This window comes from Bombina bombina, chromosome 2 (genome assembly GCF_027579735.1).
Source record: "Bombina bombina isolate aBomBom1 chromosome 2, aBomBom1.pri, whole genome shotgun sequence".
Taxonomy (NCBI): Eukaryota; Metazoa; Chordata; class Amphibia; order Anura; family Bombinatoridae; genus Bombina; species Bombina bombina.
The window spans coordinates 348378457-348402669 of record NC_069500.1 but is presented as its reverse complement, the minus strand read 5'-3'; the positions used below and the strand labels follow the sequence as shown (position 1 = coordinate 348402669).

At 42.9% G+C, this 24213-nt stretch overlaps 1 protein-coding gene across 1 annotated transcript in view; it reads right to left on the bottom strand.

Annotated features, from left to right (window-relative positions):
• Positions 1-24213, bottom strand: part of PPP1CC (protein phosphatase 1 catalytic subunit gamma) — a gene marked incomplete in the record, with an annotated part of 263024 nt that overhangs the window by 205639 nt on the left and 33172 nt on the right. Inside the window, 1 exon segment of the mRNA XM_053701718.1 lies at positions 10359-10589. Coding sequence (XP_053557693.1) covers positions 10359-10589 — 231 coding nt within the window.

Sequence of the window (24213 nt, the reverse complement as noted above, 5' to 3'; positions counted from 1 at the left end):
ACTGCAATACCCCTTGGTCTTAGAACCGCTAGAAGGGACCCAAGCACCTTTGTGAAAATTCTTGGAGCAGTGGCTAGCCCGAATGGGAGAGCCACGAACTGATAATGTTTGTCCAGAAAGGCGAACCTTAGGAACTGATGATCTTTGTGGATAGGAATATGTAGATACGCATCGATTAAATCCACGGTAGTCATAAATTGACCCTCCTGGATTGTAGGTAAAATTGTTCGAATGGTTTCCATTTTGAACGATGGAACTCTGAGAAATTTGCTTAGAATTTTTAAATCCAGAATTGGTCTGAAAGTTCCCTCTTCTTTGGGAACTACAAACAGATTTGAGTAAAACCCCTGACCTTGTTCCACAGTTGGAACTGGGTGTATCACTCCCATCTTTAACAGGTCTTCTACACAATGTAAGAATGCCTGTCTCTTTATTTGGTTTGAAGATAAGTGAGACATGTGGAACCTTCCCCTAGGGGGTAGTTCCTTGAATTCTAGAAGATAACCCTGAGAGACTATTTCTAGTGCCCAGGGATCCTGAACATCTCTTGCCCAAGCCTGAGCAAAGAGAGAGAGAGAGAGTCTGCCCCCTACTAGATCAGGTCCCGGATCGGGGGCTACCCCTTCATGCTGTTTTGGTAGCAGCAGCAGGCTTCTTGGCCTGTTTACCCTTGTTCCAGCCTTGCATTGGTTTCCAAGCTGGTTTAGTCTGGGAAGCGTTACCCTCTTGTCTAGAGGCTGCAGAGTTGGAAGCCGGTCCGTTCCTGAAATTGCGAAAGGAACGAAAATTGGACTTATTCTTAGCCTTGAAAGGTCTATCCTGTGGGAGGGCATGGCCCTTTCCCCCAGTGATGTCTGAAATAATCTCTTTCAATTCTGGCCCAAAAAGGGTCTTACCTTTGAAAGGGATATTAAGCAATTTTGTCTTGGAAGATACATCCGCCGACCAAGACTTTAGCCAGAGCGCTCTGCGCGCCACAATTGCAAACCCTGAATTTTTGTCCGCTAACCTCGCTAACTGCAAAGCGGCGTCTAAAATAAAGGAATTAGCTAACTTAAGTGCGTGAATTCTGTCCATGACTTCCTCATACGGAGTCTCCCTACTGAGCGACTTTTCCAGTTCCTCGAACCAGAACCACGCCGCTGTATTGACAGGAATAATGCACGAAATAGGTTGAAGGAGGTAACCTTGCTGTACAAAAATCTTTTTAAGCAAACCCTCCAATTTTTTATCCATAGGATCTTTGAAAGCACAATTGTCCTCAATGGGAATGGTCGTGCGCTTGGCTAGTGTAGAAACCACCCCCTCGACCTTAGGGACTGTTTGCCATAAGTCCTTCCTGGGGTCGACCATAGGGAACAATTTCTTAAATATAGGAGGAGGGACAAAAAGGTATGCCTGGCTTCTCCCACTCCTTATTCACTATGTCCGCCACCCGTTTAGGTATCGGAAAGGCATCAGGGTGCACCGGGACCTCTAGGAACTTGTCCATCTTGCACAATTTTTCTGGGATGACCAGATTGTCACAATCATCCAGAGTAGATAGCACCTCCTTAAGTAATGCGCGGAGATGCTCTAATTTAAATGTCACAACATCAGGTTCTGCCTGCTGAGAAATTCTTCCTGTATCAGAAATTTCTCCATCTGACAAATCCTCCCTCACTGCCACTTCAGACTGGTGTGAGGGTATGACAGAAAAATTATCATCAGCGCCCTCCTGCTCTACAGTGTTTAAAACAGAGCAATCGCGCTATGAAATGCTGGCCTTTTGGATAAAATATTAGCTATGGAGTTATCCATTACTGCCGTCAATTGTTGCATAGTAACAAGCATTGGCGCGCTAGAAGTACTAGGGGTCGCCTGCGCAGGCATAACTGGTATAGACACAGAAGGAGATGATGTAGAACTATCTCTACTTCCTTCATCTGAGGAATCATTCTGAGCAACCTTACTATTTGTGACAGTACTGTCCTTACTATGTTTGGACGCTATGGCACAATTATCACATATATTTGAAGGGGGAACCACATTGGCTTCCATACATACAGAACATGATCTATCAGAAGGTACAGACATGTTAAACAGGCTTAAACTGGTTAATAAAGCACAAAAACCGTTTTAAAACAAAACCGTTACTGTCTCTTTAAATGTTAAACAGGGCACACTTTATTACTGAATAAGTGAAAAACTATGAAGGAATTATCCAATCTTTACCAAATTTTCACCATGTCTTAATGCATTCAAAGTATTGCACTCCAATTTTCAAGCTGTTAACCCTTAAAATGTGGAAACCGGAGCCGTTTGCAATTTTAACCCCACTACAGTCCCAGCCACAGCCTTTGTTGCGACTTCACCAATCCCAGGGGGGTATACGATACCAATTCAAGCCTTCTAGGAACGTTTTCAGTGGATACCAGACCCTCACACATGCAGCTGCATGCACTGTACTCCAAACTAACTGCGCAATAATGGCGCGAAAATGAGGCTCTGCCTACTATAGTGAAAGGCCCTTCCTGACTGGGAAGGTGTCTAAACTAGTGCCTGGCGATAAAAACGTTCCCCAAACAATAAAAGTGTGAAAATTACTTCAAACTTTCAAAAATAACAAATAAACAATCTATTTAGCCCTTAAGAGTGTCCACCAGTTAATAGCCCATAATAAGCCCTTTATTCTTTCTAAGTCTTAGAAAATGGCTTAACAATTCCCATGAGGGAAAAATGACAGCCTTCCAGCATTACACAGTCTTGTTAGAAAAATGGCTAGTCATACCTTGAGCAGAAAAGTCTGCAAACTGTTCCCCCCAACTGAAGTTCTCTCAGCTCAACAGTCCTGCGTGGGAACAGCAATTGATTTTAGTTACTGCTGCTAAAATCATACTCCTCTTTTAAACAGAACTCTTCATCTCTTTCTGTTTCAGAGTAAATAGTACATACCAGCACTATTTTAAAATAACAAACTCTTGATAGAAGAATAAAAAACTACAACTAAACACCACATACTCTTCACCATCTCCGTGGAGATGCTACTTGTTCAGAGCGGCAAAGAGAATGACTGGGGGGGTGGAGCCTGGGAGGGGCTATATGGACAGCTTTTGCTGTGCTCTGCCATTTCCTGTTGGGGAAGAGAATATTCCCACAAGTTATGGATGACGCCGTGGACCGGACACACCAATGTTGGAGAAAAAAACGTTACTGTGCCTTCAAGAGAAACAAATTTTGTCAAAACTTGAAAAACTGTGAAAAAAGGTAGTAAATCAAACAAAATTTTTACAGTATATGTAATAGGTTAACAGAGCATTGCACCCACTTGCAAATGGATGATTAACCCCTTAATGCAAAAAACGGATAAAAAAAAAAAAGACGTTTTTTTAACAGACACAACAAACTGCCACAGCTGTGCTGTAGTCATACCTTCCCTATAAACGATTTTGGAAGCCTTTTTAGCCCTTTAGAGATGTCCTATAGTATTCATGGGACTGCTGAGGGAAACTGGATGATTCATTTTGTAATTTTAACTGCGCAAAAAAAGCGCTAAAATAGGCCCCTCCCACTCATATTACAACAGTGGAAAGCCTCAGGAAACTGTTTCTAAGCAAAATTTAAGCCAGCCATGTGGAAAAAAAACATAATTTATGCTTACCTGATAAATTCCTTTCTTCTGTAGTGTGATCAGTCCACGGGTCATCATTACTTCTGGGATATTACTCCTCCCCAACAGGAAGTGCAAGAGGATTCACCCAGCAGAGCTGCATATAGCTCCTCCCCTCTACGTCACTCCCAGTCATTCGACCAAGGACCAACGAGAAAGGAAAAGCCAAGGGTGAAGTGGTGACTGGAGTATAAATTAAAAAATATTTACCTGCCTTAAAAACAGGGCGGGCCGTGGACTGATCACACTACAGAAGAAAGGAATTTATCAGGTAAGCATAAATTATGTTTTCTTCTGTTAAGTGTGATCAGTCCACGGGTCATCATTACTTCTGGGATACCAATACCAAAGCAAAAGTACACGGATGACGGGAGGGATAGGCAGGCTCTTTATACAGAAGGAACCACTGCTTGAAGAACCTTTCTCCCAAAAATAGCCTCCGATGAAGCAAAAGTGTCAAATTTGTAAAAAGTATGAAGCGAAGACCAAGTTGCAGCCTTGCAAATCTGTTCAACAGAGGCCTCATTCTTGAAGGCCCAAGTGGAAGCCACAGCTCTAGTAGAATGAGCTGTAATTCTTTCAGGAGGCTGCTGTCCAGCAGTCTCATAAGCTAAACGAATTATGCTACGAAGCCAAAAAGAAAGAGAGGTAGCGGAAGCTTTTTGACCTCTCCTCTGCCCAGAGTAAATGACAAACAGAGAAGACGTTTGTCGAAATTCCTTAGTTGCCTGTAAGTAAAATTTTAGAGCACGGACTACATCCAGGTTGTGCAGTAGACGTTCCTTCTATGAAGAAGGATTTGGGCATAAAGAAGGAACAACAATCTCTTGATTGATATTCCTGTTAGTAACTACCTTAGGTAAGAACCCAGGTTTAGTACGCAGGACTACCTTATCCGAATGAAAAATCAAATAAGGAGAATCACAATGTAAGGCTGATAATTCAGAGACTCTTCGAGCCGAGGAAATAGCCATTAAAAATAGAACTTTCCAAGATAACAACTTTATATCAATGGAATGAAGGGGTTCAAACGGAACGCCCTGTAAAACATTAAGAACAAGGTTTAAACTCCATGGTGGAGCAACAGTTTTAAACACAGGCTTAATCCTGGCCAAAGCCTGACAAAAAGCCTGGACGTCAGGAACTTCTGACAGACGTTTGTGTAACAGAATGGACAGAGCTGAGATCTGTCCCTTTAATGAACTAGCAGATAAACCCTTTTCTAAACCTTCTTGTAGAAAAGACAATATCCTAGGAATCCTAACCTTACTCCAAGAGTAACCTTTGGATTCACACCAATATAGGTATTTACGCCATATCTTATGGTAAATCTTTCTGGTAACAGGTTTCCTAGCCTGTATTAAGGTATCAATAACTGACTCAGAAAACCCACGTCTTGATAAAATCAAGCGTTCAATTTCCAAGCAGTCAGCTTCAGAGAAGTTAGATTTTGATGTTTGAAGGGACCCTGTATCAGAAGGTCCTGTTTCAGAGGTAGAGACCAAGGTGGACAGGATGACATGTCCACCAGGTCTGCATACCAAGTCCTGCGTGGCCACGCAGGTGCTATTAGAATCACTGATGCTCTCTCTTGTTTGATTCTGGCAATCAATCGAGGAAGCAACGGGAAGGGTGGAAACACGTAAGCCATCCTGAAGTCCCAAGGTGCTGTCAGAGCATCTATCAGGACTGCTCCTGGACCCGTAACGAGGAAGCTTGGCGTTCTGTCGAGACGCCATGAGATCTATCTCTGGTTTGCCCCAACGTCGAAGTATTTGGGCAAAGACCTCCGGATGAAGTTCCCACTCCCCCGGATGAAAAGTCCGACGACTTAAGAAATCCGCCTCCCAGTTCTCCACTCCCGGGATGTGGATTGCTGACAGGTGGCAAGAGTGAGACTCTGCCCAGCGAATTATCTTTGATACTTCCAACATAGCTAGGGAGCTTCTTGTCCCTCCCTGATGGTTGATGTAAGCTACAGTCGTGATGTTGTCCGACTGAAACCTGATGAACCCCCGAGTTGTCAACTGGGGCCAAGCCAGGAGGACATTGAGAACTGCTCTCAATTACAGAATGTTTATTGGCAGGAGACTCTCCTCCTGACTCCATTGTCCCTGAGCCTTCAGAGAATTCCAGACGGCACCCCAACCTAGAAGGCTGGCGTCTGTTGTTACAATTGTCCAGTCTGGTCTGCTGAATGGCATCCCCCTGGACAGATGTGGCCGAGAAAGCCACCATAGAAGAGAATTTCTGGTCTCTTGATCCAGATTCAGAGAAGGGGATAAGTCTGAGTAATCCCCATTCCACTGACTTAGCATGCACAGTTGCAGTGGTCTGAGGTGTAAGCGTGCAAAGGGTACTATGTCCATTGCCGCTACCATTAAGCCGATTACCTCCATGCATTGAGCCACTGACGGGTGTTGAATGGAATGAAGGGTGCGGCAAGCACTTTGAAGTCTTGTTAGCCTGTCCTCTGTCAGGTAAATCTTCATTTCTACAGAATCTATAAGAGTCCCCAGGAAGGGAACTCTTGTGAGTGGAACGAGTGAACTTTTCTTTTCGTTCACCTTCCATCCATGTGACCTTAGAAATGCCAGCACTAACTCTGTATGAGACTTGGCAGTTTGAAAGCTTGAAGCTTGTATCAGAATGTCGTCTAGGTATGGAGCTACCGAGATTCCCCGCGGTCTTAGTACCGCCAGAAGAGCACCCAGAACCTTTGTGAAGATTCTTGGAGCTGTAGCCAATCCGAATGGAAGAGCCACAAACTGGTAATGCCTGTCTAGGAAGGCAAACCTTAGGTACCGATAATGATCTTTGTGAATCGGTATGTGAAGGTAAGCATCTTTTAAATCTACAGTGGTCATGTACTGACCCTCTTGGATCATAGGTAAAATTGTCCGAATAGTCTCCATCTTGAACGATGGAACTCTTAGGAATTTGTTTAGGATCTTTAAGTCCAGGATTGGTCTGAAAGTTCCCTCTTTTTTGGGAACCACAAACAGATTTGAGTAAAACCCCTGTCCCTGTTCCGATCGTGGAACTGGATGGATTACTCCCATTAACAAGAGCTCTTGTACGCAGCGTAGAAACGCCTCTTTCTTTGTCTGGATTGTTGACAATCTTGACAGATGAAATCTCTCTCTTGGAGGAGAGTATTTGAAGTCCAGAAGGTATCCCTGAGATATTATCTCTAGCGCCCAGGGATCCTGAACATCTCTTGCCCAAGCCTGGGCGAAGAGAGAAAGTCTGCCCCCCACTAGATCCGATCCCGGATCGGGGGCCCTCAATTCATGCTGTTTTAGGGGCAGCAGCAGGTTTCCTAGTCTGCTTGCCCTTGTTCCAGGACTGGTTAGGTTTCCAGCCTTGTCTGTAGCGAGCAACAGCTCCTTCCTGTTTTGGTGCAGAGGAAGTTGATGCTGCTCCTGCTTTGAAATTACGAAAGGAACGAAAATTAGACTGTCTAGTCTTGGCTTTGTCCTGAGGCAGGGCATGGCCTTTACCTCCTGTAATGTCAGCGATAATCTCTTTCAACCCGGGCCCGAATAAGGTCTGCCCTTTGAAAGGTATATTAAGCAATTTAGACTTAGAAGTAACATCAGCTGACACGGATTTTAGCCACAGCGCCCTGCGTGCCTGAATGGCGAATCCTGAATTCTTCGCCGTAAGTTTAGTAAGATGTACTACGGCCTCCGAAATGAATGAATTAGCTAGTTTAAGGACTCTAAGCCTGTCCGTAATGTCGTCCAGAGTAGCTGAACCAATGTTCTCTTCCAGAGACTCAATCCAGAATGCCGCTGCAGCCGTGATCGGCGCAATGCATGCAAGGGGTTGCAATATAAAACCTTGTTGAACAAACATTTTCTTAAGGTAACCCTCTAACTTTTTATCCATTGGATCTGAAAAAGCACAGCTATCCTCCACCGGGATAGTGGTACGCTTAGCTAAGGTAGAAACTGCTCCCTCCACCTTAGGGACCGTTTGCCATAAGTCCCTTGTGGTGGCGTCTATTGGAAACATTTTTCTAAATATCGGAGGGGGTGAGAACGGCACACCGGGTCTATCCCACTCCTTAGTAACAATTTCAGTAAGTCTCTTAGGTATAGGAAAAACCTCAGTACTCGTCGGTACCGCAAAATATTTATCCAACCTACACATTTTCTCTGGTATTGCAACTGTGTTACAATCATTCAGAGCCGCTAACACCTCCCCTAGTAATACACGGAGGTTTTCCAGTTTAAATTTAAAATTTGAAATATCTGAATCCAGTCTGTTTGGATCAGAACCGTCACCCACAGAATGAAGCTCTCCGTCCTCATGTTCTGCCACCTGTGACGCAGTGTCTGACATGGCCCTAATATTATCAGCGCACTCTGTTCTCACCCCAGAGTGATCACGCTTACCTCTTAGTTCTGGTAATTTAGCCAAAACCTCAGTCATAACAGTAGCCATATCCTGTAATGTGATTTGTAATGGCCGCCCAGATGTACTCGGCGCTACAATATCACGCACCTCCCTCTGAGCGGGAGATGTAGGTACTGACACGTGAGGCGAGTTAGTCGGCATAACTCTCCCCTCGTTGTTTGGTGAAATTTGTTCAATTTGTACAGATTGACTTTTATTTAAAGTAGCATCAATACAGTTAGTACATAAATTTCTATTGGGCTCCACTTTGGCATTGCAACAAATGACACAGGTATCATCCTCTGAATCAGACATGTTTAACACACTAGCAAATAAACTTGTAACTTGGAAATACATTCAATTAGAATAATATTAAAACGTACTGTGCCTTTAAGAAGCACAGAAGATCTATGACAGTTGAAAATTAATAAATTGAAACAGTTATAGCCTCAATCCTTGTAAATAACCCAACTTTAGCAAAGGTTTAATCCCATTAGCAAAGATAACAAATTCTGAAAGCAGGAAGCAAATTACAGAATAAACGTTTTTTATCTCAGTCAAACTATAATTCTCACAGCTCTGCTGAGAGAAATTACCTCCCTCAAAATAAGTTTTGAAGACCCCTGAGCTCTGTAGAGATGAACCGGATCATGCAGGGAATACAATGAGTTGCTGACTGAAATATTTGATGCGTAGTAAAAGCGCCAAAAAACGGCCCCTCCCCCTCACACACAGCAGTGAGGGAGAACAGAAACTGTCAGAAAACAGATTAAGCAACTGCCAAGTGGAAAAATAGTGCCCAAACATTTATTCACTCAGTACCTCAGTAAATGAAAACGATTTTACATTCCAGCAAAAACGTTAAACATAATCTCTAGTTATTAAACAGCTTTATGTATTTCTTACAGTGTAATTCTAGTGAAGTACCATTCCCCAGAATACTGAAGTGTAAAGTATACATACATGACATTATATCGGTATGGCAGGATTTTCTCATCAATTCCATTGTCAGAAAATAAAAACTGCTACATACCTCTATGCAGATTCATCTGCCCGCTGTCCCCTGATCTGAAGTTTACCTCTCCTCAGATGGCCGAGAAACAGCAATATGATCTTAACTACTCCGGCTAAAATCATAACAAAAACTCTGGTAGATTCTTCTTCAAACTCTGCCAGAGAGATAATAACACACTCCGGTGCTATTTTAAAATAACAAACTTTTGATTGAAGATATAAAACTAAGTATAATCACCATAGTCCTCTCACACATCCTATCTAGTCGTTGGGTGCAAGAGAATGACTGGGAGTGACGTAGAGGGGAGGAGCTATATGCAGCTCTGCTGGGTGAATCCTCTTGCACTTCCTGTTGGGGAGGAGTAATATCCCAGAAGTAATGATGACCCGTGGACTGATCACACTTAACAGAAGAAAACTAGGCCCCAATCAAGCTTTATCACCAAAGCAAATATAAAAACGATTAAACATGCCAGCAAACGTTTTATATTGCAAATTTATAAGAGTATATAACTCTGATAAGTAAGCCTGATACTAGTCGCTATTAAATCACTGTTTTAGGCTTAACTTAAATTAATCCGGTATCAGCAGCATTTTCTAGCAATTCCATCCCTAGAAAAACTTATAACTGCACATACCTTATAGCAGGATAACCTGCACACCATTCCCCCTCTGAAGTTACCTCACTCTTCAGACATATGTGAGAACAGCAGTGGATCTTAGTTACTTCTGCTAAGATCATAGAAACACGCAGGCAGATTCTTCTTCTAAATGCTGCCTGAGATAAAATAGTACAACTCCGGTACCATTCAAAAACAAACTTTTGAAGAAAAAACTAGCTATCTTACACCACTTTCCTCTTACTACCTCCAGCTATGTTGAGAGCTTGCAAGAGAATGACTGGATATGGCAGTTAGGGGAGGAGCTATATAGCAGCTCTGCTGTGGGTGGACTCTTGCAACTTCCTGTTGGGAAGGAGAATATCCCATAAGTAATGGATGATCCGTGGACTGGATACACTTAACAAGAGAAATAAACCACAAGAAGCAATACAATCATACAATTTATAATCTGCAGCTGGTATAACAAGTCACCGAAAACACATTAAGGGAAAAACAAATTTTACAGTACACTGTCCCTTTAAAATACCTTTGAAAACCTGCAGTTTGCTTATGGTATTAATCATGCTAGTAATATAAGGGCTGCAGTGTGGGGCCCTTATACTTTAAGCCCCCAACAGAGAAAAAAAAAAGCAAAAAATCACAACAAAAAAAACACCCAAAATACTTACATTCATCATAAAATCCATATATTCTGTTAATGCTGGCACACTCATGATTGCCTCTAAGTAGGAAGAAGTTCTCTGGATATTTTATTTTATATGCCAAGAGAAGACAGATTGTTTCTAAAGACTGTTTCCCTCTATCGACGTAGTCACCAAGGAATAAATAATTGCTTTCTGGTGGAAAACCCCCATATTCAAAAAGCCGAAGTAAATCATAATATTGTCCATGTATATCACCTGAAAAGAAAAAACAAAAGAAAAAACGGAAATTAGAATAAAATTCCTCAAAATAACAGAATTTATGTTTACCTGATAAATTACTTTCTCCAACGGTGTGTCCGGTCCACGGCGTCATCCTTACTTGTGGGATATTCTCCTCCCCAACAGGAAATGGCAAAGAGCCCAGCAAAGCTGGTCACATGATCCCTCCTAGGCTCCGCCTTCCCCAGTCATTCGACCGACGTAAAGGAGGAATATTTGCATAGGAGAAATATGATACCGTGGTGACTGTAGTTAGAGAAAATAAATCATCAGACCTGATTAAAAAAGCAGGGCGGGCCGTGGACCGGACACACCGTTGGAGAAAGTAATTTATCAGGTAAACATAAATTCTGTTTTCTCCAACATAGGTGTGTCCGGTCCACGGCGTCATCCTTACTTGTGGGAACCAATACCAAAGCTTTAGGACACGGATGATGGGAGGGAGCAAATCAGGTCACCTAGATGGAAGGCACCACGGCTTGCAAAACCTTTCTCCCAAAAATAGCCTCAGAAGAAGCAAAAGTATCAAATTTGTAAAATTTGGTAAAAGTGTGCAGTGAAGACCAAGTCGCTGCCTTACATATCTGATCAACAGAAGCCTCGTTCTTGAAGGCCCATGTGGAAGCCACGGCCCTAGTGGAATGAGCTGTGATTCTTTCAGGAGGCTGCCGTCCGGCAGTCTCATAAGCCAATCTGATGATGCTTTTAAGCCAAAAAGAGAGAGAGAGGTAGAAGTTGCCTTTTGACCTCTCCTTTTACCAGAATAAACAACAAACAAGGAAGATGTTTGTCTGAAATCCTTTGTAGCCTCTAAATAGAATTTTAGAGCACGAACTACATCCAAATTGTGTAACAAACGTTCCTTCATTGAAACTGGATTAGGACACAAAGAAGGCACGACTATCTCCTGGTTAATATTTTTGTTAGAAACAACTTTCGGAAGAAAACCAGGTTTAGTACGCAAAACCACCTTATCTGCATGGAACACCAGATAAGGAGGAGAACACTGCAGAGCAGATAATTCTGAAACTCTTCTAGCAGAAGAAATTGCAACCAAAAACAAAACTTTCCAAGATAATAACTTGATATCAACGGAATGTAGGGGTTCAAACGGAACCCCCTGAAGAACTGAAAGAACTAAATTGAGACTCCAAGGAGGAGTCAAAGGTTTGTAAACAGGCTTGATTCTAACCAGAGCCTGAACAAAAGCTTGAACATCTGGCACAGCCACCAGCTTTTTGTGAAGTAAAACAGATAAAGCAGAAATCTGTCCCTTCAAAGAACTTGCAGATAATCCTTTCTCCAAACCTTCTTGAAGAAAGGATAGAATCTTAGGAATTTTTATCTTGTTCCATGGGAATCCTTTAGATTCACACCAACAGATATATTTTTTCCATATTTTATGGTAGATTTTTCGAGTTACAGGCTTTCTAGCCTGAACAATAGTATCAATGACAGAATCTGAGAACCCTCGCTTTGATAAAATCAAGCGTTCAATCTCCAAGCAGTCAGTTGGAGTGAGGCCAGATTTGGATGTTCGAACGGACCTTGAACAAGAAGGTCCTGTCTCAAAGGTAGCTTCCACGGTGGAGCCGATGACATATTCACCAGATCTGCATACCAAGTCCTGCGTGGCCACGCAGGAGCTATCAAGATCACCGATACCCTCTCCTGTTTGATCCTGGCTACCAGCCTGGGAATGAGAGGAAACGGTGGGAACACATAAGCTAGGTTGAAGCTCCAAGGTGCTACTAGTGCATCCACTAGAGTCGCCTTGGGATCCCTGGATCTGGACCCGTAGCAAGGAACCTTGAAGTTCTGACGAGACGCCATCAGATCCATGTCTGGAATGCCCCACAATTGAATTATTTGGGCAAAGATTTCCGGATGGAGTTCCCACTCCCCCGGATGAAATGTCTGACGACTCAGAAAATCCGCTTCCCAATTTTCCACTCCTGGGATATGGATTGCAGACAAGTGGCAGGAGTGAGTCTCCGCCCATTGAATTATTCTGGTCACTTCTTCCATCGCCAGGGAACTCCTTGTTCCCCCCCCTGATGGTTGATATACGCAACAGTCGTCATGTTGTCTGATTGAAACCGTATGAATTTGGCCTTTGCTAGCTGAGGCCAAGCCTTGAGAGCATTGAATATCGCTCTCAGTTCCAGAATATTTATTGGGAGAAGAGATTCTTCCCGAGACCAAAGACCCTGAGCTTTCAGGGGTTCCCAGACCGCGCCCCAGCCCACCAGACTGGCGTCGGTCGTGACAATGACCCACTCTGGTCTGCGGAAGCTCATCCCTTGTGACAGGTTGTCCAGGGACAGCCACCAACGGAGTGAATCTCTGGTCCTCTGATCTACTTGTATCGTCGGAGACAAGTCTGTATAATCCCCATTCCACTGACTGAGCATGCACAGTTGTAATGGTCTTAGATGAATTCGCGCAAAAGGAACTATGTCCATTGCCGCGACCATCAAACCTATTACTTCCATGCACTGCGCTATGGAAGGAAGAAGAACAGAATGAAGTACTTGACAAGAGCTTAGAAGTTTTGATTTTCTGGCCTCTGTCAGAAAAATCCTCATTTCTAAGGAGTCTATTATTGTTCCCAAGAAGGGAACTCTTGTTGACGGAGATAGAGAACTTTTTTCTACGTTCACTTTCCACCCGTGAGATCTGAGAAAGGCCAGGACAATGTCCGTATGAGCCTTTGCTTGTGGTAGGGACGACGCTTGAATCAGTATGTCGTCCAAGTAAGGTACTACTGCAATGCCCCTTGGTCTTAGCACCGCTAGAAGGGACCCTAGTACCTTTGTGAAAATTCTTGGAGCAGTGGCTAATCCGAATGGAAGTGCCACAAACTGGTAATGCTTGTCCAGAAAGGCGAACCTTAGGAACCGATGATGTTCCTTGTGGATAGGAATATGTAGATACGCATCCTTTAAATCCACCGTGGTCATGAATTGACCTTCCTGGATGGTAGGAAGAATTGTCCGAATGGTTTCCATTTTGAACGATGGAACCTTGAGAAATTTGTTTAGGATCTTGAGATCTAAGATTGGTCTGAATGTTCCCTCTTTTTTGGGAACTATGAACAGATTGGAGTAGAATCCCATCCCTTGTTCTCCTAATGGAACAGGATGAATCACTCCCATTTTTAACAGGTCTTCTACACAATGTAAGAATGCCTGTCTTTTTATGTAGTCTGAAGACAATTGAGACCTGTGGAACCTTCCCCTTGGGGGTAGCTCCTTGAATTCCAGAAGATAACCTTGGGAGACTATTTCTAGCGCCCAAGGATCCAGAACATCTCTTGCCCAAGCCTGAGCGAAGAGAGAAAGTCTGCCCCCCACCAGATCCGGTCCCGGATCGGGGGCCAACATCTCATGCTGTCTTGGTAGCAGTGGCAGGTTTCTTGGCCTGCTTACCTTTGTTCCAGCCTTGCATTGGCCTCCAGGCTGGCTTGGTTTGAGAAGTATTACCCTCTTGCTTAGAGGATGTAGAACTTGGGGCTGGTCCGTTTCTGCGAAAGGGACGAAAATTTGGTTTATTTTTAGCCTTGAAAGACCTATCCTGAGGAAGGGCGTGGCCCTTACCCCCAGTGATATCTGAAATAATCTCTTTCAAGTCAGGGCCAAACAGCATTTTCCCCTTGAAAGGTATGTTAAGCAATTTGTTCTTGGAGGACGCATCCGCTGACCAAGACTTTAGCCAAAGCGCTCTGCGCGCCACAAAAGCAAACCCTGAATTTTTCGCCGCTAATCTAGCTAATTGCAAAGTGGCGTCTAAGGTAAAAGAGTTAGCCAACTTAAGTGCTTGAACTCTGCCCATAACCTCCTCATAAGAGGATGCTTGATTGAGCGACTTTTCTAGTTCCTCGAACCAGAAACACGCTGCTGTAGTGACAGGAACAATGCATGAAATTGGTTGTAGAAGGTAACCTTGCTGAACAAACATCTTTTTAAGCAAACCCTCTAATTTTTTGTCCATAGGATCTTTAAAAGCACAACTATCTTCTATAGGGATAGTGGTGCGTTTGTTTAGAGTAGAAACCGCCCCCTCGACCTTGGGGACTGTCTGCCATAAGTCCTTCCTGGGGTCGACCATAGGAAATAATTTCTTAAATATAGGGGGAGGGACAAAAGGTATGCCGGGCCTTTCCCATTCTTTATTTACAATGTCCGCCACCCGCTTGGGTATAGGAAAAGCTTCGGGGGGCACCGGGACCTCTAGGAACCTGTCCATTTTACATAATTTCTCTGGAATGACCAAATTGTCACAATCATCCAGAGTAGATAACACCTCCTTAAGCAGAGCGCGGAGATGTTCCAATTTAAATTTAAATGTAATAACATCAGGTTCAGCTTGTTGAGAAATTTTTCCTGAATCTGAAATTTCTCCCTCAGACAAAACCTCCCTAGCCCCTTCAGACTGGTGTAAGGGCATGTCAGAACCATTATCATCAGCATCCTCATGCTCTTCAGTATCTAAAACAGAGCTGTCGCGCTTTCGCTGATAAGTGGGCATTTTGGCTAAAATGTTTTTAATAGAATTATCCATTACAGCCGTTAATTGTTGCATAGTAAGGAGGATTGGGGCACTAGATGTACTAGGGGCCTCCTGAGTGGGCAAGACTGGTGTAGACATAGAAGGGGATGATGCAGTACCATGCTTACTCCCCTCACTTAAGGAATTGTTTTGGGCAACATTATTATCAGTGGTATCATTGTCCCTACTTTGTTTGTCACATTTATCACATATATTTAAATGGATAGGAACCTTGGCTTCCGAACATACAGAACATCGTCTATCTGATAGTTCAGACATGTTAATAGGCATAAACTTGGTAACAAAGCACAAAAAACGTTTTAAAATAAAACCGTTACTGTCTCTTTAAATTTTAAACTGAACACACTTTTTTACTGAACATACGCAAAAGTAAGAAGGAAATGTTCAAAATTCACCAAAATTTCACCACAGTGTCATAAAGCCTTAAAAGTATTGCACACCAAATTTGAAAGCTTTAACTCTAAAAATAACGGAACCGGAGCCGTTTTTACATTTAACCCCTATACAGTCCCTGGTATCTGCTTTGCTGAGACCCAACCAAGCCCAGAGGGGAATACGATACCAAATGACGCCTTCAATAAGCTTTTTCAGTGGATCTGAGCTCCTCACACATGCATCTGCATGCCTTGCTTCTCAAAAACAACTGCGCATTACTGGCGCGAAAATGAGGCTCTGCCTATGACTAGAAAAGGCCCCCAGTGAAAAAGGTGTCCAATACAGTGCCTGTCCGTTTTTTTAACAATTTGCCAAGATTAAAATAACTCTCCTAAGTTATAAACCATTAAACATGCTTATATAGTAATCGTTTTGGCCCAGAAAAATGTCTACCAGTCTTTAAAGCCCTTGTGAAGCCCTTGTATTCTTATATTGAAAATTAAGAAAATGGCTTACCGGATCCCATAGGGAAAATGACAGCTTCCAGCATTACCAAGTCTTGTTAGAAATGTGTCATATCTCAAGCAGCCAAAGTCTGCTCACTGTTTCCCCCAACTGAAGTTAATTCCTCTCAACAGTCCTGTGTGGAAACAGCCATCGATTTTAGTAACGGTTGCTAAAATCATTTTCCTCTTACAAACAGAAATCTTCATCTCTTTTCTGTTTCAGAGTAAATAGTACATACCAGCACTATTTTAAAATAACAAACTCTTGATAGAAGAATAAAAACTACATTTAAACACCAAAAAAACATAATTTATGCTTACCTGATAAATTCCTTTCTTCTGTTGTGTGATCAGTCCACGGGTCATCATTACTTCTGGGATATAACTCCTCCCCAACAGTTAATGCAAGAGGATTCACCCAGCAGAGCTGCATATAGCTCCTCCCCTCTACGTCAGTCCCAGTCATTCGACCAAGAATCAACGAGAAAGGAGTAACCAAGGGTGAAGTGGTGACTGGAGTATAATTTAAAAGATATTTACCTGCCTTAAAACAGGGCGGGCCGTGGACTGATCACACAACAGAAGAAAGGAATTTATCAGGTAAGCATAAATTATGTTTTCTTCTGTTATGTGTGATCAGTCCACGGGTCATCATTACTTCTGGGATACCAATACCAAAGCAAAAGTACACGGATGACGGGAGGGATAGGCAGGCTCATTATACAGAAGGAACCACTGCCTGAAGAACCTTTCTCCCAAAAATAGCCTCCGAAGAAGCAAAAGTGTCAAATTTGTAAAATTTGGAAAAAGTATGAAGCGAAGACCAAGTTGCAGCCTTGCAAATCTGTTCAACAGAGGCCTCATTTTTAAAGGCCCAAGTGGAAGCCACAGCTCTAGTGGAGTGAGCTGTAATTCTTTCAGGAGGCTGCTGTCCAGCAGTCTCATAGGCTAAACGTATTATGCTACGAAGCCAAAAAGAGAGAGAGGTAGCAGAAGCTTTTTGACCTCTCCTCTGTCCAGAATAAACGACAAACAGGGAAGAAGTTTGGCGAAAATCTTTAGTTGCCTGCAAGTAGAACTTGAGGGCACGAACTACATCCAGATTGTGTAGAAGACGTTCCTTCTTTGAAGAAGGATTTGGACACAAGGATGGAACAACAATCTCTTGATTGATATTCCTGTTAGTGACTACCTTAGGTAAGAACCCAGGTTTAGTACGCAGAACTACCTTGTCTGAGTGAAAAATCAGATAAGGAGAATCACAATGTAAGGCTGATAACTCAGAGACTCTTCGAGCCGAGGAAATAGCCATTAAAAACAGAACTTTCCAAGATAACAATTTTATATCAATGGAATGAAGGGGTTCAAACGGAACACCCTGTAAAACGTTAAGAACTAAGTTTAAACTCCATGGCGGAGCAACAGCTTTAAACACAGGCTTGATCCTAGCTAAAGCCTGACAAAAGGCCTGGACGTCTGGATTTTCTGACAGACGCCTGTGTAACAAGATGGACAGAGCTGAAATCTGTCCCTTTAATGAACTAGCTGATAGACCCTTTTCTAAACCTTCTTGTAGAAAGGACAATATCCTAGCGATCCTAACCTTACTCCAGGAGTAACCTTTGGATTCGCACCAGTATAGGTATTTACGCCATATTTTATGGTAAATCCTTCTGGTAACAGGCTTCCTAGCCTGTATCAGGGTATCAATAACCGACTCAGAAAAACCACGTTTTGATAAAATCAAGCGTTCAATTTCCAAGCAGTCAGCTTCAGAGAAGTTAGATTTTGATGTTTGAATGGACCCTGTATCAGAAGGTCCTGTCTTAGAGGTAGAGACCAAGGCGGACAGGATGACATGTCCACTAGATCTGCATACCAAGTCCTGCGTGGCCATGCAGGCGCTATTAGAATCACTGATGCTCTCTCCTGTTTGATTTTGGCAATCAATCGAGGAAGCAGCGGGAAGGGTGGAAACACATAAGCCATCCCGAAGTTCCAAGGTGCTGTCAAAGCATCTATCAGAACCGCTCCCGGATCCCTGGATCTGGACCCGTAGAGAGGAAGTTTGGCGTTCTGGCGAGACGCCATGAGATCTATCTCTGGTTTGCCCCAACGTCGAAGTATTTGGGCAAAGACCTCCGGATGAAGTTCCCACTCCCCCGGATGAAAAGTCTGGCGACTCAAGAAATCCGCCTCCCAGTTCTCCACTCCCGGGATGTGGATTGCTGACAGGTGGCAAGAGTGATACTCTGCCCAGCGAATTATCTTTGATACTTCCATCATTGCTAGGGAGCTTCTTGTCCCTCCCTGATGGTTGATGTAAGCTACAGTCGTGATGTTGTCCGACTGAAACCTGATGAACCCCCGAGTTGTTAATTGGGGCCAAGCCAGAAGGGCATTGAGAACTGCTCTCAATTCCAGGATGTTTATTGGAAGGAGACTCTCCTCCTGATTCCATAGTCCCTGAGCCTTCAGAGAATTCCAGACAGCGCCCCAACCTAGTAGGCTGGCGTCTGTTGTTACAATTGTCCAGTCTGGCCTGCTGAATGGCATCCCCCTGGACAGGTGTGGCCGATAAAGCCACCATAGAAGAGAATTTCTGGTCTCTTGATTCAGATTCAGAGTAGGGGACAAATCTGAGTAATCCCCATTCCACTGACTTAGCATGCACAATTGCAGCGGTCTGAGGTGTAGGCGTGCAAAAGGTACTATGTCCATTGCCGCTACCATTAAGCCGATCACCTCCATGCATTGAGCTACTGACGGGTGTTGAATGGAATGAAGGACACGGCATGCATTTTGAAGCTTTGTTAACCTGTCTTCTGTCAGGTAAATCTTCATTTCTACAGAATCTATAAGAGTCCCCAAGAATGGAACTCTTGTGAGAGGAAAAAGAGAACTCTTCTTTTCGTTCACTTTCCATCCATGCGACCTTAGAAATGCCAGAACTAACTCTGTATGAGACTTGGCAGTTTGAAAGCTTGAAGCTTGTATTATAATGTCGTCTAGGTACGGAGCTACCGAAATCCCTCGCGGTCTTAGTACCGCCAGAAGGGCACCCAGAACCTTTGTGAAGATTCTTGGAGCCGTAGCCAATCCGAATGGAAGAGCTACAAACTGGTAGTGCCTGTCTAAGAAGGCAAACCTTAGATACCGGTGATGATCTTTGTGAATCGGTATGTGAAGGTAAGCATCTTTTAAATCCACTGTGGTCATGTACTGACCCTTTTGGATCATGGGTAAGATTGTCCGAATAGTTTCCATTTTGAACGATGGAACTCTTAGGAATTTGTTTAGAATCTTTAAATCTAAGATTGGCCTGAAAGTTCCCTCTTTTTTGGGAACCACAAACAGGTTTGAGTAGAACCCTTGTCCTTGTTCCGACCGCGGAACCGGATGGATCACTCCCATTAATAACAGATCTTGTACACAGCGTAGAAACGCTTCTTTCTTTATCTGGTTTGTTGACAACCTTGACAGATGAAATCTCCCTCTTGGGGGAGATAATTTGAAGTCTAGAAGGTATCCCTGAGATATGATCTCTAGCGCCCAGGGATCCTGAACATCTCTTGCCCAGGCCTGGGCGAAGAGAGAAAGTCTGCCCCCCACTAGATCCGGTCCCGGATCGGGGGCTCTCGGTTCATGCTGTCTTTGGGGCAGCAGCAGGTTTCCTGGCCTGCTTGCTCTTGTTCCAGGACTGGTTAGGCTTCCAGCCTTGCCTGTAACGAGCAACAGCTCCCTCCTGTTTTGGTGCAGTGGAGGTTGATGCTGCTCCTGTTTTGAAATTCCGAAAGGGACGAAAATTAGACTGTCTAGCCTTAGCTTTGGCTTTGTCTTGAGGTAGGGCGTGGCCCTTACCTCCTGTAATGTCAGCGATAATTTCTTTCAAACCGGGCCCAAATAAAGACTGCCCCTTGAAAGGTATATTAAGTAATTTGGACTTAGAGGTAACATCAGCTGACCAGGATTTTAGCCACAGCGCCCTACGTGCCTGTATGGCGAATCCTGAGTTCTTAGCCGTAAGTTTGGTTAAATGTACTACGGCCTCCGAAATGAATGAATTAGCTAGTTTAAGGACTCTAAGCCTGTCCGTAATGTCGTCTAGCGTAGATGAACTAAGGTTCTCTTCCAGAGACTCAATCCAAAATGCTGCCGCAGCCGTAATCGGCGCGATACATGCAAGGGGTTGCAATATAAAACCTTGTTGAACAAACATTTTCTTAAGGTAACCCTCTAATTTTTTATCCATTGGATCTGAAAAAGCACAGCTATCCTCCACCGGGATAGTGGTACGCTTAGCTAAAGTAGAAACTGCTCCCTCCACCTTAGGGACCGTTTGCCATAAGTCCCGAGTGGTGGTGTCTATTGGAAACATCTTTCTAAATATTGGAGGGGGTGAAAACGGCACACCGGGTCTATCCCACTCCTTAGTAACAATTTCAGTTAGTCTCTTAGGTATAGGAAAAACGTCAGTACTCGCCGGTACCGCAAAGTATTTATCCAACCTACACAGTTTCTCTGGTATTGCAACGGTGTTACAATCATTGAGAGCTGCTAAGACCTCCCCTAGTAATACACGGAGGTTCTCCAATTTAAATTTAAAATTTGAAATATCTGAATCCAAACATGGTGACCGCGGCTGGATTCAAACTGCTGGCCTTCCATCTGGTAGGCTGCTTGCTTACCCTCTAAGCCACTGAGAAATTTGATTCTGTTTGGATCAGAACCGTCACCTACAGAATGAAGCTCTCCGTCCTCATGCTCTGCAAGCTGTGACGCAGTATCAGACATGGCCCTAGTATTGTCAGCGCACTCTGTTCTCACCCCAGAGTGATCACGCTTGCCTCTTAGTTCTGGTAATTTAGACAAAACTTCAGTCATAACAGTAGCCATATCTTGTAATGTTATCTGTAATGGCCGCCCAGATGTACTAGGCGCCATAATATCACGCACCTCCCGGGCGGGAGATGCAGGTACTGCCGCGTGAGGCGAGTTAGTCGGCATAACTCTCCCCTCGCTGTTTGGTGAAATTTGTTCAAATTGTACAGATTGACTTTTATTTAAAGTAGCATCAATACAGTTAGTACATAAATTTCTATTGGGCTCCACCTTGGCATTGGAACAAATGACACAGATATCTTCCTCTGAGTCAGACATGTTTAACACACTAGCAATAAACTTGCAACTTGGTTATAATCTTTTTTAGCAAAAACGTACTGTGCCTCAAAGAGGTACTAAACGATTAAATGACAGTTGAAATAATGAACTGAAAAACAGTTATAGCATCAAACTTTAAAACAACACAACTTTTAGCAAAGGTTTGTTCCCATTAGAAAAATAACAATAATTAAATTTGACATAAAAATTACAGAGCAACGTTTTTATTCACAGTCAATATAAAATTCTCACAGCTCTGCTGAGAGAATCTACCTCCCTCTAAAGAAGTTTGAAGACCCCTGAGATCTGTCAGAGATGAACCGGATCATGCAGGAAATATAAGAGTAACTGACTGGAATTTTTTGATGCGTAGCAAAGAGCGCCAAAAACGGCCCCTCCCCCTCACACACAGCAGTGAAGAGAAACGAAACTGTCATAATTAAAACCAAACAACTGCCAAGTGGAAAATAATGCCCAAATATTTATTCACTCAGTACCTCAGAAATGTAAACGATTCTACATTCCAGCAAAAACGTTTAACATGATAAATACTTATTAAAAGGATTAGTGACTTTTAACAGAGTAGTTCCGGTGAAATACCATCCCCAGAATACTGAAGTGTATACATACATGACATTATAACGGTATGGCAGGATTTTCTCATCAATTCCATTCAGAAAATAAAAACTGCTACATACCTCAATGCAGATTCATCTGCCCGCTGTCCCCTGATCTGAAGCTTTTACCTCCCTCAGATGGCCGAGAACAGCAATATGATCTTAACTACTCCGGTTAAAATCATAGTAAAAAACTCTGGTAGATTCTTCCTCAAACTCTGCCAGAGAAGTAATAACACGCTCCGGTGCTATTGTAAAATAACAAACTTTTGATTGAAGTCATAAAAACTAAGTATAATCACCATAGTCCTCTCACACATCCTATCTAGTCGTTGGGTGCAAGAGAATGACTGGGACTGACGTAGAGGGGAGGAGCTATATGCAGCTCTGCTGGGTGAATCCTCTTGCATTTCCTGTTGGGGAGGAGTTATATCCCAGAAGTAATGATGACCCGTGGACTGATCACACATAACAGAAGAAACTGAGCCATCTCCGTGGAGATGTTGCCTGTGCAACGGCAAAGAGAATGACTGGGGAAGGCGGAGCCTAGGAGGGATCATGTGACCAGCTTTGCTGGGCTCTTTGCCATTTCCTGTTGGGGAGGAGAATATCCCACAAGTAAGGATGACGCCGTGGACCGGACACACCTATGTTGGAGAAATTAAGACATCAGCTAGCTTTAAAACAGAAATTACACATTTATGCATAGTAAAACAACTTTGCAATGCACGCTCAATCTGGAAATTGGGGCAGAGGAAAAACTAGAGAGGATGAAGCACAATCCATGGAATTGAGAACCCTTGAAGATCCTACATGATTAACAATGATTGCTCAATTAGTGAAAGAACTTTTACATTTGTCTGTAATAGACCATAGCAGAAATAAAAATAAAATAAAACACATACATTTGCAGAGCACCAAAACACTTTAAACCAGTGGTTCCCAAACTTTGCAGACCAGAGCCCCTTTGGTTGCATAAACTCAGTGCCCCCCTACTCACACCTTCCAGGTTTAAATTAAAAATGTAGTCTTAAATTGCTCCACAGAAATAAACGAGATCTTTGAACATGGCATAGTTTTACAACTGCACCAATACACATTTTATGAAAAATGTATACTTACCAAAGTATCACGTAGTGCTCACCACACGAGTTCTATCCAAATGACAGCAGACAAAAAACTATGTAAAACTACCTAGACAAGTACAACAGGCCTTTGCAGTGTGTTCTGCTACTGTGCAGTAATTTAGAAAGGTTAACAATAAATGCTAATGTACAGAGGCAGTAAAACAAATGTTTTCTGTACAAGTGGCTGCAATTGTAGTCAGTGTGTTGATCAGCAACTTACACTATCATAAAAGCATAGAACAGTAAAAAAAAACAAAAAAAAAAACACAGATACAAAGAAAGAAAGTGGTTTCATTTACACATCTCGGATAAAGATAGCTGCTCGAGTGTGCCCCTTTGGCTATCTCAGTGCCCCCTTCCAACTCTTGTACCTATAAGTGTCCCCCTTAATAATCCCAAACCCCCCCCCTCCGAGGGCAGCACAGCCCACTTTGGGAACCATTGCTTTAGGCCATATGAATGGCTTGCACAACACACAGCAACATTGTATATACAAGCAGCTAATATTTTAAGATAGTTAAGATGTATTCGGTTCATTAAACTAGGCCTTTATAAGAAATTTTTCATTTTCAATATCAATATAAGGCTTCACACACCCTTTTAGAATAGCAGTTTCTTAAATATTTTATATTGCCAAGAGAATATTTGTAACAGTGGAAAAATATAGGTGTTACAAATTAATTTCCAGTTTTCATATAGAAATGAACCTTGGTCTAGACCCAAAAGGATTATTATATAAGCTTTACTACCCTTTGCCCTTTCCCACTAGATTGTATTCTCAACTAGCTGAGTCAGTTACATAAATAGCGAAAACAATTGACAGAGTAAGCTGAGAACATTTCCATATGAAAAGAAATTCATTGGACTTTTAAAGTGATGGTAAATCCGAGCGTTTATTTTTAGCGATGGTAAATCCTAAAAAAAATTTAAACAGGCCTTTCAGAAAAAAAAAAAAAGTGTTGAACTTATCCTTACTGTGCTGCTGCCTGCTAAACTCAGGTGCTCCACACACTTTTTTCAACGGGGTGATGTTTCCACCTCTAAACCAATAGCCGTGCTAGTCATAGGACAGTGTTCAGTATGCTAGCACTGCTATTGATAGATTTTAGCACACTTGCTATGCATTCTTGCAGTCCCTGCATTAGTTTAAATTGTCACCTTGAATGTAAATAAGACGGCACAATTCAAAGGTAGCCACCTCAACTGTCACCAAGAGACAGAAAGGAGAGGGATCCAACTCTAT